We start from the raw sequence: 21,407 nt of genomic DNA, 5'->3' as shown, positions 1-21,407 counted from the left end.
AAGGAAAGCAGAACAAGCAGCAATTTAGTTATTGATAGTGTAAGTTCTGTACTGCCCAAGAAAGTCATGCTTTGACCAGTTGACTTGAGCTTCTCCATCTACTGGAAGGATTACCCTTAGAGTGGAAATGAGTCAATGTTTAATTCCCCTGAGTCCTAGTTTCTCCATCAGTAACGATAGGTGGTGAATTCAGAGAGGTATTGAGGGTATTGGGGGATTTTTTCCAGATATAGAAAAATTCATCCTAAAATTCATATGAAATTTCAAGAGACCCCAAATAGCCAAGAAAATCTTGGAAAAGAAGAACGAAGTTGAAAGTCTGATTTCAAAACCTACTACAAAGCTACAGTGATCAAAGCAGTGTGGTACTGGCATAAAGATATATAGACCAATGGAATAGAATAGAGAGCTCAAAAATAAACCCTCACATATATGGTCAAATGATTTTTCACAACAGTGCCAAGACCATTCAATGGAGAAAAGACAGTCTTTCCAGAAAATAGTGTTGCAAAAATTAGATATCCACATGCAAAAACAAATGCATTTGGATCCTTACTTTACACCATATTACAAAAACTAACTCAAAAAGGATCAAAGATCTAAATATAAGAACTAAGATCTAAAATGTAAAGAACTAAAACTCTTAAAAGAATACATAGAGCCCTAGCCGGTTGGCTCAGTGGATAGAGCCTTGGCCTGCAGACTAAAGAGTCCCAAGTTCAATTCCAGCGAGTGACAGATGTCCAGGTTGTGGGCTCAATCCCCAGTAGGGGGCGCGCAGGAGGCAGCCAATCAATGATTCTCTCTCTCATCATTGATGTTTCTATCTCTCTCTCCCTCTCCCTTCCTCTCTGAGATCAATCAATCTATATATATATATACACATATATATGTGTGTATATATATATATATATATATATATATATATATATATATGTATATATATATGTGTGTGTGTGTGTATATATATGTATATATATATATACATATATATGTGTATATATACACACACACACACACACACACACACACATATATATATATATATATATATATATACACATACATACATACATACTAGAGGCCCGGTGCATGAAATTCATGCATGGCGGGGTGTGTCCCTCAGCCCAGCCTGCACCCTCTCCAATCTGGGACCCCTCGAGGGATGTCCGACTGCCCGTTTAGGCCCGATCTCTGTAGGATCGGGCCTAAACGGGCAGTCGGACATCCTTCTCACAATCCAGGACTGCTGGCTCTCAACTGCTTGACTGCCTGCCTTCTTGATTGCCACTAACCGCTTCTGCCTACCAGCCTGATCACCCCCTAACCACTCCCCTGCCAGCCTGATTGATGCCTAACTGCTCCCCTGCCAGCCTGTTTGCCCCTAACTGCCATCCCCTGCAGGCCTGGTCCCCCCCAACTGCTCTCCCCTGCAGGCCTGGGTCCCCCCCAACTGCCCTTCCCTGCAGGCCCGGTCGCCCCCAACTTCCCTTCTCTGCCAGCCTGGTCACCCCTAACTGCCCTTCCCTGCAGGTTTGATTGCCCCCAACTGCCCTCCCTTGCAGGCCTGGTCCCTCCCAACTGCCCTCCCCTACTGGCCATCTTGTGGTGGCCATCTTGTGTCCACATGGGGGCAGTCATCTTTGACCACATGGGGCAACCATCTTGTGTGTTGGAGTGACGGTCAATTTGCATATTGTTCTTTTATTAAATAGGATTAGATAAGATAGAGGCCTGGTGCACGGGTGGGGGCCAGCTGGTTTGCCCTGAAGAGTGTCCCGGATCAGGGTGGGGGTTCCCTTGGGGCATGGGGTGGCCTGGGCGAGGAGCCTGTGGTGGATTGCAGGCCAGCCATGCCCCCAGGCGACCCAAGCAGAGGCCCTGGTATCTGGGATTTATTTATCTTCTACAATTGAAACTTTGTAGCCTTGAGTGGAGCCAAGCCTCCTGCTCGCTCCGTGGCCACAGCCATTTTTGTTGGGATTTATTTATCTTCTATAATTGAAACTTTGTAGCCTGGAGTCGAGGCCTAGGCCAGCCAGGGTGTGCAGAAAACTTGGCTTCCTCCATCTCTAGGGGCAACTCAAGCCTCCTGCTCTCTCCAGCTCCATGGCTGCTGCCATTTTTGTTGGGATTTATTTATCTTCTATCATTGAAACTTTGTAGCATTGAGTGGAGGCCTGGGCCAGCAAGGGAAGGCAGAAAGCTTGGCTTCCTCCATTGCCGGGGAAACCCAAGCCTCCCTCCTGCTCTCCGTGGCCACAGCCATCTTGGTTGGGTTTATTTGCATATTTTCTCCTGATTGGCTGGTGGGTGTGGCTTTGTGGGCGTGACTTGTGGGTGTAGCGGAGGTACAATCAATTTGCATATTACTCTTTTATTAGATAGGAGATATATATATATATACTAGAGGCCCGGTGCACAAAATTCGTGCACGGGGGGGGGGCAGCGGGGAGTGTGTCCCTCAGCCTGGCCTGCACCCTCTCCAATCTGGGACCCCTCATGGGATAACCAGCAGTTGGACATCCCTCTCACAATTCAGAACTGCTGGCTCCTAACTGCTCACCTGCCTGCCTGATTGCCCCTAACTGCTTCTGCCTACCAGCCTGATTGCCCCTAACTACCTCTGCCTCGGCCCACACCTGGTACCCAGGATTCCCTCCTCCAGCTGACCACAGGCACCCAGGATCCGGGCTTCCCTCCCTCTGGTCAGCCATAGGCGCCCAGGCTGGCTGCAGCCTTAGGGGATGGTGGACAGGGGGCTTCGCCTGTGCTGCAGCTGCAAGTGCTGGCGCCCAGGTCTGCAGGGTGGGTGGCTTCTCTGTCTCCCAGGCCACAGCCAGCCGCAGGTGCTGGTGCCCAGGACCACAGGGTGGGCGGCTTCTCTGTCTCCCAGGCCACAGCCAGCCACAGGTACTGGTGCCCAGGACCGCAGGGTGGGCGGCTTCTCCATCTCCCGGGCTGCAGCCAGCCACAGGTACTGGTGCCCAGGACTGCAGGGTGGGCGGCTTCTCCGTCTCCCGGGCTGCAGCCAGCCTCAGGTACTGGTGCCCGGTTTCTCCATCTCTCCCAGGACGTGGGGCGGGTGGACATGGGGTGGGCAGCTTCTCCAGCTGGCTGTAGCCTGGGATCATAGGGCAAGTGGCTTCTTCATCTCCCAGATCGCATCCACCCTCAGGTACTGGCACCCGGTTTCTTGTCTCCCCCAGGACATGGGGAGGGCGGCTTCTCCAGCTGGCTGCAGCTTGGGATCACGGGGCAGGCGGCTTCTTCATCTCCCAGGTCGCAGCCAGCCTCCGGCGCTGAGGCCGGGTTTCTCAGTCTCCCCCAGGAGGTGGGGCAGGCAGACCTGAGGTTTCTGCTGCTGGCTGCAGCCTGGGATCACAGGGCAGGCGGCTTCTTCATCTCCCGGGCTGCAGCCAGCCTCAGGCACTGGCACCTGGTTTCTTGTCTCCCCCAGGACGTGGGGTGAACCGCTTCTCCAGCTGGCTGAGGCCTGAGATCACGGGGCAGGTAGCTTCTTGGTCTCCGTGGCTGCAGCCAGCCTCAGGTGCTGGGGCCCGGTTTCTCCGTCTCCCCAGGACATGGGGCGGGCGGACCTGAGGCTTCTGAGGCTGGCTGCAGCCTGGGATCATGGGACGGGCAGCTTCTTCGTCTCCCGGCCGCACCCAGCCTCAAGCGCAGGGCCAGGTTTCTCCGTCTTCCCAGGACGTGGGGCAGGTGGATGTGAGGCAGGCGGACCTAAGGCTTCTGAGGCTGGCTGAGGCCTGGGATCATGGGGCAGGTGGCTTCTTGGTCTCCGTGGCTGCAGCCAGCCTCAGGCGCTGGAGCCCAGTTTCTCCGTCTCCCCAGGACGTTGGGCAGGCGGACCTGAGGCTTCTGAGGCTGGCTGCAGCCAGGGATCATGGGGCAGGCGGCTTCTTGGTCTCTGTGGCTGCAGCCAGCCTCAGGCGCTGGCGCCTGACTTCTCCAACTCCCAGAGACCTGGAGAGGCTGGGGGGGGGGGGGGGGGGCTGCCGCCATGTTTTCAGTTTAATTACATACTCACTCAGAATGAATGGTGGGCGTGGCTGGGGCGTGGCTTGTGAGTGTAGCGGAGTGATGATTTGCATATTACTCTATTATTAGATAGATATATACACATACATATATATATCTATATATCATGGAGAAAAAGCTTCATGATAATATATTTGGCAATGACTTCTTGAATATGATACCAAGAGCACAGGCAGCAAAAGAAAGAATAGATAAACTGGACTTGGTCAAAACTATAAAAAATTTCAAAAATATGTTTTCATTGATTTCAGAGAGAAGAAGGAAGAGATAGAAACATCAATGAGAAAGAAACATCAATTGGCTGCCTCTTGCACTCCCCCTACTGAGGACCAAACCTGCAACTGGGCATGTACCTTGACCTGCCAGGAACCAAACCAGCCACTTCCTGGTGCATGGGCCACTCAACAAATTGAGCCCCACTGGCTGGGCAAAACTAAATTTTTGTACATCAAAGGACACTATCAACAGAGAGAAAAGGCAACTCACAGAACAGAAGAAAATATTTGCAAATCATATATCTGACAAGGGTTTAATATCCAGACTATGTAAAGAACTTATAATTCAACAACAAAAATTTTTAAAACCAATTAAAAAATGGGCAAAGTTCTTGAGTAGACATTTCTACAAAGAAGATTACAAATGGCCAATGACTTTTGCACATAAAAAGATGTTCAACATCATTAATCATTAGGAAAATGCAAATTAAAAACACAGTGAGAAAGCACTTCATACCCATTAGGATAGCCATTATCAAAACAAAAACTTCAGAAAGCAACAAGTTGTGGCATGGATGTGGAGAAGTTGGAGCCCTTGTACATTGCTCTTGGGAATATAAAGTGGTACAAACATTTTAGAAAGCAGTATGTCAGTTTCTCAAAAAATTAAAGAATTACCTTATGATCCAGCAATTTCACTCAAAAAATCTGAAAATATGGTCTTGAAGATATATTTGTACACACATATTGACAGCAGCATTATTCCCAATTATCAAAAGGTAGAAATGACCCAAGTGTTCATCAACAGATGAATGTGTAAACAAAGTGTGATATATACATGCAATGGAATATTATTCAGATTTAAAAAGAAAGGACATTCTGACATATGTTTCTTTTTTTATTTTTACTATAAATCCAGAAATATATTTTAATTCAAAACACCTAAAAATGGTAAATCCTATCACAAACAATATAGTTGAGGATGGCTTTTAGGTACTTTCTTTCTGCAATGGACATGCAACTCTCTGGCCCAGAAGAGGTCAGCTATGAGACCAAGTGAAGTCACGTCACACAGTGAGAGCCACCCTCCATGCCCCATACCTGCTTCTTGATGACCTATTCTTTAAATTATTAGTGATGCTTGACACTGGGCAAGATCTCTGATTCATGTGATTCTGATTTGACAATCTGATCCTTTATGTATAACAAATTGTAGATTAGGATTTTTTATTTTTCAATTACAGTTAACATAAAATATTATATTAATTTCAGGTGTACACCCCAGTGATTAAACATTTTATAACTTACTAAGTGATCATCCTAAAAAATCTCATACCTATCTTACACAATACATAGTTATTAGAACACTAGAGGCCCGATGCACGAAATTCATGCAAAAGTAGGCCTTCCTTCCCCCAGCTACCGGCACCAGCTTTCCTCTGGTACCCAGGATCTGGGCTTCCCTCGCAGCCCTGGCTTTGTCCAGAAGGTCGTCTGGAAGGACATCTGGAAGATGGTTTAGCTGTTTGGTCTAATTAGCATATTAGCTTTTATTATATAGGATTATTGACTATATTCCCACTTTACATCCCCATGACTATTCCATAACTACCAATTTGTACTTCCTAATCCCTTCACTTTTTTCACCCATCCTCCCAACCCTGCTCCCATCTGGCAACTATCAAAATGTTCTCTGCACCCTAGATGATTTGGCTCAGTGGATAGACTGTTGGCCTGTGGACTAAAAGGTCCCAGGTTCGATTCCAGTCAAGGGCAGATGCCCAAGTTGAGGGCTCAATCCCCAATAGGGGGCATGCAGGAGGCAGCCAATCAATGATTCTCTTTCATTATTGATGTTTCTATCTCCCTCTCCCTCTCCCTTTCTCTCTGAAATAAATTTAAAAATATTTTTTTAAAATGACAACAGCCAACACGACAATAGCCATCTGATGTGAATGAACCAAAAGTATATATATAAAAAAAGTTCTCTTCATATATGAGTCTGTTTCTGTTCTGCTTGTTCATTTGCTTTTGTTTTTCGATTTAATTGTTGATAGACATGTATTAATTGCTATTTTATTGTTCATATGTTTTAGCTTTTTATCTTTTTCTGCTTTACAAAGAATATTCTTTAACATTCATATAATACTGATTTGGTGGTATAAAGTCTAGCTTTTTCTTGTTTGGGAGGCTCTTTATTTATTCTTCAATTCTAAATGATAGTTTTGTTGGGTAGAGTAATCTTGTTTGTGGGCCCTTGCTTTATTATAACATTGAATATTTCTTGCCAGTCCCTTCTGGCCTGCAAAGTTTCTCTTGTGAAATCAGCTGACAGTCTTATGGGAGCTCCTTTGTAGGCAACTAACTGTTTTTCTCTTGCTGCTTTTAAGATTCTCTCTTTGTCTTCAACCCTTTGCATTTTAATTACAATCTGTCTCAGTATGAGCCTCTTTGGGTTTATCTTGTTTGGAACTCTCTGTGCTTCCTGAACTTGTATGCCTATTTCCTTCACCAGGTTAAGGAAGTTTTCTGTCATTATTTTTTCAAATAGATTTTCAATTTTTTGCTCTCTTTCTTCTCCTTCTAGCAACCCTTGATCTCAATATTGGTTCACATGAAGTTGTCCCAACGCTCCTTATATTATCCTCATTGTTTTGGATTTTTCTTTTTTGCTGTTCTGACTGGGTGTTTTTTGCTTTCTTATATTCCAAATCACTGTTTTGATTCTCAGCTTCATCTACTCTAATGTTGACTCCTTGTAAATGATTCTTCATTTCAGTTAGTGTAGCCTTCATTTCTGATTGGTTCTTTTTTATGGTTTCTATGTCCTTTTTTATGCTGATGAAGTTCTCTCAAAGTTCATCTACTCTTTCCCTAAGTTCATCAAGCATCCTTTTAGCCAGTGTTTCAAACTCTGCATCTGGTATACTGCTTATTTCCATTTTATTTAGTTCTTTATCTGGATATTTGTTCTGTTCTTTCATTTGGGACATGTTTCTTTGCCTCCTCAATTTGGCAGCCTCCTGTGTTTGTTTCTATGTATTAGGTACAACTGCTATGTACCCTAGGATTGGTAGAGTGGTCTACCTTAGTAGGTATCCTGTAGGTATCAGTGGCACAGTCTCTCCATTCACCTGAGCTGCCCCCCGCCGCCCCCGCTTGTGGAATATGTACACCCTCCTTTTCTAGTTGAGCCTTGATTACTGTTGGCATGTCAATAGGAGGGATTTACCCCAAGGCCAGTTGGCTGAAAGAACTGGCTGCGACAGATCAGCTGTGCAGGGGCCCACCACAAAGTAGGACTCTAATGCCCATGAAGTCTGCTCCTTGAGTGTGTCATTTGAGGAGATGGTTGGGTGGTGGTGCTTCAACAGGGTCTGAAACTATCCACTGGGTGCACTGGCTCTTAGGCCTTCCAGGAGGTGTAGGCCAAGGTCAGCCACCACCTGTGTTCTGCCCCAGGCCACCTGGCATGAGCTACAAAGTGATCTGCAGATGGCTACAACTTGTGGTAGGCATGGAGGTGCCAAGATGAAGCCAAGCCAAGAACCAAGGCTGGCTGCTGCTAGTGCCAGGCCTGTGGACACCAGATACAACTGGTTTGAGAGACTTTAGGAAAATCTGAAGCATGAGCCATGACAGGTCATTTGTATAGAAAAACCAATGGAAACAGCTTGAGTGGGCCCACAAGTTAGTGGGTTGGGGTCTTAGGGCAGGGCAAATAGTGATAGGCAGGTTGATAGAGACTGATATGGCAACCTGCTGACTCTTTGGGGTAAGGGCTCAGAAAAAGAACATTAGCCTCTACCAGCACTCTGTCTGGGAGAAAGCTGCCCATCAAGCTTGCATCCTGATGCCAGAAAGTTTAGTTCCTCTTCATATGTCCCTGGTGCCTTTGGAGCTGCTGCCCCAGTGCTGAAACTCAGAAGGAGTGAGTCCAAGCAAATCCATGTGTGGGCTCTTTAAGAGGAACTGTATGGATCACCAGCAGCCTCTGTCCCCTCTGGGTTTTACAGCCAGAAGTTATGGGGACTTTTCTTCCCAGCACTGAGACCCTGGGCAAGGGGGCCTGGTGTGGGGCTGAGACCCCTTGCTACTTATGGGACACCTCTGAAGCTGAGATATCTCTCCCTCTTTTTATCCACCATACAAGGGTATGGGACCAGCCATTTGCATCTTCACCCCTCCTACCAGGCTCAATGTGGCTTCTTCTTTTTATACTTAGTTGTAGGACTTCTGGTCAGCTAGATTTCAGGTGGTTCTGAATAATGGTTGTTCTCTAGTTTAGTTGTATTTTGTTTGTTTCTTTGTTTAAAGTATTACATATAGAATTACACGTCTTCTTTTTCAACATTGACTTCCCCCTAACCACCCCCACCCCCCAGCACATGCCCTCACCCACCCTAGTGTCTGTGTCCATTGGCTTTGCTTATATGCATGCATATAAGTCCTTTGATTGATCTCCTACAACACCCCCTCCAGCCTTCCCCTGCCTTCCCACTGAAGTTTTACAGTTTGTTCGATGTTTCTCTGTATCTATTTTTGTTCATTATATTCTACAAATGAGTGAGCTCATGTGATATTTATCTTTCTCTGACTGGCTTATTTCACTTAGCATAATGCTCTCTATGTCCATCCATGCTGTTTCGAATGGTAAGAGTTCTTTCCTTTTTAGAGCAGAGTAGTATTACATTGTGTAGATGTACCACAGCTTTTAAATCCACTCATCTGCTGATGGGCACTTAGGTTGTTTCCAAATCTTAGCTATTGTAAATTGTGCTGCTATGAACATAGGGGTGCATATGTCCTTTGATTGGTGTTTCTGATTTCTTGGGATATATTCCTAGAAGTGGGGTTACTGGGTCAAATGGGAGTTCCATTTTTAGTTTTTTGAGGAAACTCCATACTGTTCTCCACAGTGGCTGCACCAGTCTGCATTCCCACCAGCAATGCACAAGGGTTCCTTTTTCTCCACATCCTCCCTAGCACTTATCATTTGTTGATTTGTTGATGATAGCCATCCTGACAGGTGTGAGATGATATCTCATTGTCGTTTTGATTTGCATCTCTTAGATGATTAGTGGCTTAGAGCATGTTTTCATATGTCTCTTGGTTTTCTGTATGTCAACTTTTGAAAGTTATCTATTTAAGTCCCTTGCCCATTTTTTAATTGGATTGTTTATCTTCTTTTTGTTAAGATGTATGAGTTCCCTGTAAATTTTGGAGTTTAGACCCTTACCGGATATAACATTGGCAAATATGTTCTCCCATGCAGTGGGCTTTCTTCTTGTTTTGTTGATGGTTTCTTTTGCTGTGCAGAAGCTTTTTATTTTGATGTAGTCCCATTGGTTTATTTTCTCCTTAGTTTCCATTGCCCTATGAGCTGTATTGGTAAAGATACTGCTATGACATATGTCTTATGTCTTGCTGCCTCTGGATTCTTCTAAAATTTTTATGGTTTCCCATCTTACATTTTTAAGTCCTTTATCTATTTTGAGTTTATTTTGGTATATGGTGTAAATTGGTGGTCTAGTTTCATTTTTTTGTATGTATCTGTCCAGTTTTCCCAACACCATTTATTGAAGAGACTGTCTTGATTCCATTATATGCTCTTGCCTCCTTTGTCAAATATTAATAGAGTATAATGACTGGGGTTGATTTCTGGATTCTCTGTTCTGTTCCATTGGTCTATATGTCTATTCTTGTGCCAATACCAGGCAGTTTTGAGAACACAGGCTTTGTAATATGGCTTGATATCTGGTATTGTGATCCCTTCAACTTTGTTCTTCTTTCTCAAGATTGCTGTAGCTATTCGGGGACTTATTTTACTCCATATGAATTTTTGGAGAGTTTGTTCTAGGTCTGTGAAATATGCCATGGTATCTTAATGGGGATTGCATTGAATCTATAGATTGCTTTGTGTAGCATGGACCTTTTAATGATGTTGATTCTACCAATCCATGAACATGGTATGTTCTTCCATCTGTTTATGTCTTCCTCTATCTCTTTTGTCAACATCATGTAGTTTTCTGAGTACAGGTCTTCTACCTCCTTAGTTAAGTTTATTCCTATGTATCTTAATTTTTTTGTTGTTGCAATGGTAAATGGGATTGTTTTTTTCAGTTTCTCTTTCTCTTTCATTATTGGTGTATAAAAAAGCCATAGGTTTCTGGATGTTAATTTTGTGTCCTGCTACATTGCCAAATTCATTTATTAAGTCTACTAGTCTTTTGATGGAGTCTTTAGGGTTTTCTGTGTACAATATCATGTCATCTGTTAATAATGAGAGTTTTACTTCTTCTTTTCCAATTTGGATGCCTTTTATTTCTTCTTCTTGTCTGATCACTATGGCTAGCACTTCCAGTACTATGTCAAACAGGAGTGGTGAGAGTGGGCATCCCTGTCTTGTTCCTGTTTTAGGGGAAATGGTTTTACTTTTTGCCCACTGAGTAATATGTTGGCTATAGGTTTGTCATATATGGCTTCTATTATGTTGAAATATTATCCCTCTATTCCCACCTTGCTGAGAATTTTTGTCAAGAAAGGGTGTTGGATTTTGTCAAATGCTTTGTCTGCATCAATTGATATGATTATATGGTTTTTATCTCTCAATTTGTTTATGTGATGTATCACATTTCTTGATTTGCGGATATTGTGCCAGCCTTGCACCTCCAGAATAAATTCCACTTGGTCATGATGTATAATCTTTCTAATGTAATGCAGGATCCGATTTGCTAGAATTTTGTTGAGTATTTTAGCATCTATGTTCATCAGAGATATTGGCTTCTAATTCTCTGTCTTTGTAGTGTCTTTATCTGGTTTTGGGATTAGGGTAATTCTGGCTTCATAGAAAGAGCTTGGAAGTGTTTCTTCCTCTTGAATTTTTTGAAATAGTCTGAGGAGCATAGGTTTTAGTTCTTCTTTGAATGTTTGATAAAACTCCCCTGTGAAGCCATCTGGTGCAGGGCTTTTGTTTGGTGGAAGTTTTTTGATTACTGCTTCAATTTTCTCCATAGTTATCAGCCTATTCAGATTTTTTATTCTTCCTGATTGAGTTTTGGAAGGTTGTATTTTTCTAGGAATATGTCCATTTCTTCTAGGTTGACCAGTTTGTTGGAATAGAGTTGCTCATAATATTTTTTTACAATTCTTCGTATTTCTATGGGGTCTGTTGTTATTTCACATCTTTCATTTCTTTTTTTTTTTTTTTTTTTTTTTTCACTTTTATTTTTATTTTTTTATTATCCCTTTTTTTTCTTTTTTTTTTTTTCTTTTTTTTTCAATTTTTTTATTAAGGTATTATATGTGTACATATCTTACCATTGCCCTCCCCACACCCCACTCCCATATATGCCCCCACCCCCCAAAGTTTTGCATCCATTGGTTATGCTTATATGCATGCATACAAGTCCTTTGATTGATCTCTTATCTCCCCCACCTCTCCCTAACCTTCCCCTTGTAATTTGACAGTCTGTTTGATGCTTTACTGTCTCTGTATCTATCTTTTTGTTCAAGTTTATAATGTTCTTTATTATCCATAAATGAGTGAGATCATGTGGTATTTTTCTTTCATTGACTGACTTATTTCACTTAACATAATGTTCTCCAATTCCTCCCAGGTTGCTGCAAATGATGAGAATTCCTTCTTTTTTATGGCAGCATAGTATTCCATTGTGTAGATGTACCACAGTTTTCTGATCCAGTCATCTGCTGACGGGCACCTAGGCTGTTTCCAAATCTTAGCTATGGTGAATTGCGCTGCTATGAACATAGGGGTGCATATATCCTTTCTAATTGGTGTTTCTAGTTTCTTCGGATATATTCCCTTTCATTTCTGATTTTATTTGGGTCTTCTCCCTTTGCTTCTTGGTGAGCCTGCTAGAGGTTCATCAATCTTGTTTATACTTTCAAAGAACCAGCTCTTGGTTTCATTGATCTTTTGTATTGATTTTTGGTCCCTATGTTATTTATTTCCACTCTAATCTTTATTATTCCCTTCCTTCTGCTCACTCTGGGCTTTGCTGTTGCTCTCTTTCTAATACTTCAAGGTGCAGAGTTAGATAATTGCTTGTTGTTGTTGTTTTTTCAGGTAGGCCTGCCATGCTGTGAACTTTCCTCTCAGGACTGCTTTCACTGTGTCCCTAGAGTTTGGATTGTTGTGTTTTCATTGTCATTTGTTTCCAGGATGTTTTTCATTTCTTCTTTGATCTCTTTAGTAACCCAATCATTGTTTAATAGCATGCTACTTAGTTTCCAAGTGTTTGAATTTTTGTGATTGTTTTTATTGTACTTGATTTCTAAAATTATGCCATTGTGATCTGAAAAGATGCTTGATATGACTTCAATCTTCTTGAATTTGGAGATTCTTTGCCTGTGTCCCAATATGTAGTCTATCTTTGAAAATGTCCCATGTGCACTTGAGAAGAATTTATATTCTGTAGCTTTGGTGTGAAATGTTCTGAAGATGGTGATTAAGTCCATCTGATCTACTGTTTCTTTGCTGATTTTTTGCCTAGAGGATTTGTCCAGTGGTGTTAGTAGGGTATTAGAGTCCTCTACTATGATTGTATTGCTGACAATCTCTTCCCTGATATCTTCCAGAAGTTGTTTTTTGTTTGTTTGTTTGTTTTTTGTTTTTATGTATTTTGGTGCTCCTGCATTGGGTACATATATGTTAACCAGAGTTATATCCTCTTGTTGTATCGATCCCTTTAGTATTATGAAGTGGTCTTCCTTGTCTCTTGTTATGGCCTTCACTTTGAGGTCTATTTTGTCAGATATAAGTATTGCTACCCCAGCTTTTTTTAAATATATTTTATTGATTTTTTTACAGAGAGGAAGAGAGAGGGATAGAGAGTTAGAAGCATTGATGAGAGAGAAACATCAATCAGCTACTTCTTGCACACCTCCTATTGGGGATGTGCCCGCAACCAAGGTACATGTCCTTGACCGGAATCGAACCTAGGACCTTTCAGTCTGCAGGCTGACGCTCTATCCACTGAGCCAAGCTGGTTAGGGCTACCCCAGCTTTTTATTCATTACCATTTGCCTGAAAAAAATATTTTTCCATCCTTTCATTTTCAGTCTGTGTGAATTTCTTGTTCTGAGGTGGGTCTCTGGTAGACAGCATATATATGGGTCATGTTTTCTTATCCATTCAGTCACTTGATGTCTTTTGATTGGAGCATTTAGTCCATTTACGTTTAAAGTTATTATTGATAGGTACTTATTTGTAGCCATTTTTATTCTTTATGCCTGTGTTCCTTGGTCCCTTTCTATTTTTTCTTTTTACAACAGTCCCTTTAGCATTTCTTGCATTGCCAGCTTGGTGGTGATAAATTCTATTAGCCTTTTTTTGTCTGTGAAGCTAATTTCACCTTCAATTTTGAATGATAACCTTGCTGGATAGAGTATTCTTGGATTCAGTCCCTTGCTTTGCATCACTTTGTATATTTCATCCCTTTCCCTTCTGGCCTGATGTGTTTCTGTTGAGAAATCATGTGATAATCTAATAGGAGATCTCTTGTAGGTAACTCTCTGTCTCTCTCTTGCAGCCTTTAAGATTCTCTCTTTGTTGTTAATGTTTGCCATTGTATTTATACCGTGTCTTGGTGTGGGTCTTTTTGGGTTCATCTTTTTTGGAACTCTGTGCTTGTGTGACTTTTTCTTCCCCATATCAGAGAAGTTTTCTGTCATTGTTTCTTCAAATAGGTTCTCTAATTCTTCCTGTTCTTCTTGTCCTTCTGGCACCCCTATTATACATATGTTACTTCATTTCATCTTGTCCCAAAGGTCCCTTATGCTCTCCTCCTGCTTTCTCATTTTTTCTCCAGTTGCTGTTCAGATTGGGCTTTTTTCTCTACCTTGTCTTCTAACTCACTAATTCCGGCCTCCGCTTCTCCTAGTCTATTCTTGAAACCTTCCATCATGTTTTTTATTGTAGCGATATCACTTTTGATTTTTTCTTGATTCTTACATATGTTGTTCATTTTCTTGTTCATCCTGTTAATGAACTGTACAACCATTACTCTTAATTTTTTATGACATATTGCATGCCTCAGTTTCATTCAGTTCCTTTTCTTTCCTTTGGGGATGGTTTCGCTGTTTCCCATAGATACTAGCATCAAAGGGTCCAAGCACCAAGTAGCAGGGACCTGAGCCCAAGAGTCACAGGAGAGCTCAGGTTCCAAGATGCACAGCTGCTGCGTATCGGTGGGGGTACTGCACGCATTGAGAATCAGAGTCGGGCATGCTTGGGGGCCTGTGGTGTGGCCACCATGAGTCGGCAGCAGCTCTGCATGCCTGGACCAAGAGTCAGAGTCACAGGCCTGCTCATCACAGGTGTGCTTGGGAGCTGGGTTGTGTAGCTGCAGCAGGTCAGTGGGAGCCCCATGCATGTGCATGCCAAGAGTCAGTCACAGGAGCTTGGGGGCCAGGTGGCATGACCGCTGCAGGTCAGCAGGAGGCCCGCTTGTGCGCCGCTGTGGCAGATCAGTGGTAAGGGAACGTGCTCTGGACTCACAGGAGCCTGCAGCCAGGATGGCTGGAGTCTCAGTGTCCATGTGTCTGCAGCTGTGGTAGCAGGTCTTTGTCCAAAGTGGCTATAGGGTCCCAATTTGCATCTGAGGCCTGTCTGGGTGGTGGTGAGGCTGGGATCCCAGTCACAGTTGCTCTGCCCTATTGAGGTAGGAGGGGCTATCAAGGGCGGGGCCAGCAGGGTGAGGGGCTGCAGGCTGATCGGGGTGGGGTGGGCCAATCGGGGGCAAGGCCAGCCACAGGGAAGGGCCATGGGGTTGTTGGCCGTCCGCCCTGCCCTCAGTTGGGGTGGTTGAGGCCAATCCAGGGTGGGGCTGGCCAGGGAGAGGGGCTGCAAGAGGTTGGCTGCGAGCCCCACCCCCTGATCTGGCCGGTTCGCTGTGGGCGTCATAGGGACCAGTCATTCTGGTCCTTCTGGAGTTCCAGTCACTGGTTTTTTATATATATACTAGAGGCCTGGTGCACGAAATTCATGCACTGGGGGGGGGGGGGGGTGTCCCTCAGCCCAGCCTGCACCCTCTCCAATCTGGGACCCTTTGGGGGATGTCTGACTGCTGGTTTAGGCCCAATCCCACAGCGAAACATTGATTGGCCCAGAGACGCTAACTGGCATAGAATCCTGTGGGATTGGGCCTAAACCGGCAGTTGGACATCCCTCTCACAATCTGGAACTGCTAGCTCCTAACCACTCGCCTGCCTGCCAGCCTGATCGCCCCCTAACTGCTCCCCTGCCAGCCTGATCACACCCCCAACTGCCCTCCTCTGCCGGCCAATTTGGTTCTGATTGGTTGGTTTCTATGCCAGTCAGCATCAAAAGCTCCGCCTCCTAGGCAGCCATTGGCTCCTCACAGTTGACCCAGATTTGGTTCTGATTGGTCAGTTTCTATGCCAGTCAGCATCTCTGGGCCTATCAACAGGGCCTGATCAGAAAGATGGGGCTGATCAGCAGCCCCGGTTTAGGCCTGGAGAGAAATGGAGGCGCGGCTGCTGGCCAGGCCCAGAGAGAAAGAGAGAGGCAAGTGCTGATCAACAGCTGCCACAGAGGCTACAGATCAGACCCTGCTTCTCTCTTCAGGCCTCTCTCCAGGCCTGATTCGCAGCCCCATCAGCAGTCAGTGCTGGGTCACTGCGCCTGCTGCCATAGCAGGCTGTGCCACGGCAACCCAGCGCTGACTGCAGGACTGACTTCTGGTTGGTTGAGCCTCTGGTCGTGACGGACACAGGGTTTTTATATATTAGGATAGATAAGGAAGAAACCCATTCTCCTCCATATATTTCAGCCTCCCCTGTCTTCCCAAGGCTAAGATGGGAGACTCTTTCATGTGCTCCTGTGGCATCCAGTGTTGACCCATAAGCCTTCTCTGCATTGATATTGCCTCTTTACCTAACTATATTTCCCACCAGAAATGAGCAACTTCAGGGACTGTGTCTTAATCATCTTTGTTTCCCTGGAGCTAGTGCTGTCCTGGTGCACAGTAAGAACACATAACTCTTGGCTAAAAGAAATAAATAGCATACTTCTGTGTTTCATTGGCTCTATGACCTTACCAATTATAAGACACTTCAATGGTCACACTACTAAGAAAGAAAAAAATCATAATCAGAAGATATAAGACACATTCTAATTTTAGGATTGTGATCACCTTGATTTCACGCCTGAAACAGGGACGATATTACCTAAAAAGGTTGAAGACTAATCAGCATCACTTTATAAATAGACACATGCACACATAATTACACATACAGAAACTTCCCCTTTTTACTTAGTTCACTTGGCTTCTCTACCTTGAGCTTTTCCTCTAAGACCAGATGTTGTTTCAAATTTAATTGAATCGCCCTCCTATCTGAACACCAGTTAGCTAAAGATGGATAGAGGGACTCGTTTGTCCCCATTTCTTAGCTATGGTTATGTTCTGAGGCTGAACTCAACAACAAAAAGTGAAAAAAGTATTATTTGTTGCCTCTACTAAGGCAGCTTAAATGATGGGGATCAGTGCATCCAAAAGGGAAATATTTTTGCCATCAGCCAAGATTACAATAAAAGAAGCTCATTTATCATCTAATGAGTGGAAACATGTCACAGCAAAATTACTAGGTAGTGAAAAAACTGGACCGGGCTATGGCACTTTTAATCAGAAGATCTCAAAGCAGTCCCACACTGTCATCAACAAAACCTTGTCATCAGCAGGATGCAAATGAAAGTGTCCCTTTCCACCTTGTGATACACCATGAAACTAAGATCAAAAAGGTTAAGCAAATTAAGAAAAATCAAATAGTAATTATTATTATACACAAAAATACATTTATATATAAATATGTACATATACACACAATGGAATTTAAATTTGATTGAATAGAAAGCGAGATCATATATGAAAATGTGATTGGAAATCCTCAAACACCACACAAATAATAATGAGCAGTAGAAGCCTGTTATAATTCAGAGGTCAGACTTTTCAATCAAACAGACCTGGGCTGCAATCCTGGCTCTATCACATCCCTCCTCTGTGACCTTGAGCAAGTCTTACCCTCTCTAAGTGTCAAAGTCCCCATCTGTAAAATGGGAATTATAAGAAAATGTACCTCTGGGATACTGTATGTAAAGCACTTAGAAGAATGGCTGGCAAATAGCAAGAGCTCTGTAAATTTTAGCTCCTTGCATTTAACTAGATTAGATGCCCATTTACCATGCCCACATGACTAGTTCTTCCCACACACCCTGGCACTTAATTTTGCGGTGTTTTCATTTCATCACTCCCAGTTTGATTTCACCACCCTCTCTATCTAGTCTGTACCCCAGAGTCAACTGCTGCATTTGCTACCACATGAGTCCCTTTTTTGCCCCTCCTATCTCACCCTCCTACTATTTATTTTTGTAACTCCTCAGGCTGAGATTATTTCAGTGGCCGCTCAGCTCGTGTTCCCAACTCTAATCCAACCTACATGGCTCTACCTTTTTATCTTCCCAGAATGAAATCCCAAGCATGATGTTTCTCTGTTCAAAATTCTCAGTGTCGCCACTGCCAAATGAATTAACTTTTCACTATAGCACTCAAGGCATCTCACTTTGGATCTCAATCTACCTTTCCCAGTATTTTTCCAATCTAGCCAATCTGATGTACCTATTGCTATACTACATACCCCTACATCGAGGATTTTGTTCATACAATTTTCTTTTTTTTATTTATTTTTTAATTGTTTTTCAAATTTTTTTATTAAGGTATTATATGTGTACATATCTTACCATTGCCCCCCCACCCCACTCCCATACATGCCCTCACCCCCCAGAGTTTTACGTCCATTGGTTATGTTTATATACATGCATACAATTTTCTTTTTTTTAAATATATTTTATTGACTCTTCACAGAGAGGAAGAGAGAGGGATAGAGAGCCAGAAACATCGATGAGAAAGAAACATCGATCAGCTGCCTCCTGCACACCCCCCACTGGGGATGCGCCCGCAACCAAGGTACATGCCCTTGACCGGAATCGAACCTGGGACCCTTCAGTCCGCAGGCTGACGCTTCATCCACTGAGCCAAACTGGTTTCGGCCATACAATTTTCTTTTATTGAAATGTCCTCCCCATTCATCTCTGCCTTTAAAAATCCTAACCTTCTCTCTAGACCAATCTCAAATTCCACCTTCTTTACAATGTACCTTCCAGAGCCTCCAACCTCCTTTGAACCATTTATGTGTCTCTCTTTGGGACACTTCTATTTAGCCTTACCTTAGGGCTACTTCTGTCATAAGGCTTATCTAAACTCTGTCATCTATCCATGGCTTTGCTCATGCCAAGTAGACAATAAATATGCATGTTACCTCGCTATGTTTAATTGGTTATATTTGAGTACACATATTTACTTTAAGGCCCTGTATCACACATGCCCCTAAAACAAAGATAAAATCAAATCAACCCTCTGTAGTTGCTGCTGTACTTTGCAATAAAGGGTAGGTCCTGGGTTGCTAGAATGTTTACCCAACAGAAAGTCTTCATTCAGTGCATTAAAACAAGTACATCATTAGTTCATTTAACATGCAAGAAATATAAACTTGGCCTTGACCTCCACTCAGCTAACTAGAATACTACTAAAATACCTTAAAGTGAAAACTGAACACATTTTTGAGTGGTACTAGAAAAAATACTACAGTTCTTGCTATAACAGAGGGCTTGGTGAAATTCTCTGTTCATTTAATCCTTTTATATAAGCTTGTAGACTGTCAAATGAAACTGTTTTTTAAAATTATGTTTTAACCCTGTCTTCATTGTTTGGCAGTTTCCATTGCTAATGAGGCTTCTTGGATTCAAGTCAGCAAGTCAAACAAAAATGATTTGTTAAAGAAAAGTATTATTTTTCCATTATAATATTTTAGTAATGGATCCTCAAAGACTTCTCAGTTATATAAGTCTAGTCCTAAGCTCTTTGCCAGGACTATGACCAAAAAATGCTCAAGAGGTACTTGGTATTTGGAAAACATCATTCAAGAAACCCTGCCTCTACTCTGCCTCCCTAAATTGGAATTACCAAAAACTTTGAAATGATTGTGTAGCTCAATCCAATCAGAATATCCAACAATTAAAATTCAGTAATGCCAAAAAAAGGTAAATAACTGAAGATGCTGCCTTATAAAAGTAGCAGAACTATATTTTTCAAACAACTTCTTTCTCCTGCCTTTAAGTCTCAGAAAACAATCACAGAAACACCCATATTATGAATAGTTGCATCACACAGTTCATTTGTTTATTGCTCTGTATACACTCAGTGATCATCATTTCCAAATTTGCCCAGATTGCTTTGATATCACCCGATTTATTTTAAATAGAGGCAAATTCTTAAATTCTATAATCCAACTCGCATAGTGTGCATTTTCATATAAATTCACAGGCCAGTTTTTTTTTTTTAAAGAGCTTTTCCAGATGATATCACCCCTAATATTTTATTGAGACACTGTTGGCTCTGAAGCACCATGGGCAGTTAAATAAAGGTCAATATTGGTGATTGCTAAGGCCCCAGTGCTTATTGTCCTTGCCTCCCTCCACATCCTTTGAGAACTTTATGAGGCTTTAGACACTTCCTCTCACTAGTAAGAGTTCCCCTCAATGTCTTATTTACTTATAATGTTAAACAACTTTGTTCCCTGAAGACATTCACCAAATTATCAGAACTCTCCTCCAAAACCATTTCTTCTATAACATCATTGGGAATACTCACCATTGGCATTTCAATAACTGATGGTCTGGGGATAGAAGTCTGAAAAGTAACTACTTCACAGTCCAATTCACCATCTGGAGACCCAGGCATATCCGCAAAGATCTCAGCAGGCTGGACAGCAGTGTGGTTACTTGAATTCCGATTTGCATTGCCATTTCTGTCTAAATGGGTGCCGGAATCTCGCCTTTTCTCTGGAGTCCCTTCTTCCCCTTTCGGGTGACTTGGGTGTCGACATGCTTTCGCCATGGGCTGATCATAGATGGTGGAATGAGTATCAGGCACTATGGGCTGATCGCAGGGAGCATTCTCCCTCGTATTCCCAAAACAGGCCAGCAGAGCTGAACATGGAAATGGATGCATCCTTCTAGATGGAGATTTCAGTCTTTTGGCGAGCCTTGTTTTCCATGTGGACATGACCTGCAGTGAAACACGACAAAGTTCATGTTTTGGAAAGAAAAATTTCCAGGGGTTCAGATCACCTCCAGTTTCCTTATTGTAAATAGCTATTTCCTTGCCTGAAGAGAAGGACTTTCTAGTAGCTCCCCCTAAATAGATTAGAATATGGCAAGGCCACCCTCCCTGAGAGTCACTCAGTGGCCATCACCCTTCGAAAGCGCTCCTCCTGGACGATTTTGCTAAAGAAAGCTGTCTGTGAGGTATGTGGTTGGCTCAGGTTACAGTCCCCAGGCAGGGCAAACGCTTCAGTGCAAGGCAGTGCCAAGTCAATAGACAGTTGCTTCAGGTTACCTTGGAGGCATAAAGATAATGTAGCCTGATAGTATCCACTATAATAGCGTCAGCCTGTGTATCAATAACATCATAACAGCCGCATAACCTTCTTCAGTTACCCACTTCAAATATTTATTCCTCCAAACAAAACAACCCCACCCAGATATCTATCACAAATGAAGACCCCCAAGAGGATCCTCGACCTTGGCAGCTATTTCATTATTAAAATGGGAGGCAGACTTGAATCTTTTGTCTGGAGAGATCCAAGTTTGGATTTGATGTCACAAGGACTTTTCTGGATCTTTCCTGAATCTTTGCCTCAAACTTCCTGGGTTCAGGATCCACAATTGCCCCTCCTGGTAACTATAACATGTCTTTGTTAACTTGCTTTTTTACTATCATGCTGTGTCCTTGATTAATTTTCAACAACACCAAAAGAAAAACACAAATAAAATGGGCCCATGAACAATTAACACAGGTATTATGTATGGGTGAATGTGTGTTCTGTTCACCTACTGTATATATTAATTTCCAAAAATAACACCTTTTTGAACATATGTCTTCTACTTTTCAACACATTAATATGTGAATGGTGAAAAATAATAATTATAGCCATATTCTAAGACAGTGCTCAAAATGGGTATTTTTTTTTTCT

The 21,407-nt window shown here is 42.9% G+C and overlaps 1 protein-coding gene and 1 pseudogene across 2 annotated transcripts in view; both read right to left on the bottom strand.

Annotated features, from left to right (window-relative positions):
* The window catches only part of LOC307102131 (transmembrane emp24 domain-containing protein 10-like), a 105,557-nt pseudogene extending 90,880 nt beyond the window's left edge, over positions 1 to 14,677 (bottom strand). Inside the window, exon 1 of the transcript in view lies at positions 14,429 to 14,677. The product of the transcript in view is annotated as a transmembrane emp24 domain-containing protein 10-like (transcript). The remainder of the gene's footprint in view (positions 1 to 14,428) is intronic.
* Positions 1 to 20,437, bottom strand: part of FAM107B (family with sequence similarity 107 member B) — a gene marked incomplete at its 5' end in the record, with an annotated part of 259,485 nt that extends 239,048 nt beyond the window's left edge. The window contains one exon of the mRNA XM_079768515.1: positions 20,027 to 20,437. Within this exon, the coding sequence (XP_079624641.1) occupies positions 20,027 to 20,437 (411 nt within the window). The remainder of the gene's footprint in view (positions 1 to 20,026) is intronic.
* Positions 20,438 to 21,407: the final 970 nt, after the last annotated feature.

This window comes from Cnephaeus nilssonii (assembly GCF_951640355.1).
Source record: "Cnephaeus nilssonii genome assembly, chromosome: 1".
Lineage (NCBI taxonomy): Eukaryota > Metazoa > Chordata > Mammalia > Chiroptera > Vespertilionidae > Cnephaeus > Cnephaeus nilssonii.
This window is presented reverse-complemented; position numbering and strand designations above follow the sequence as displayed.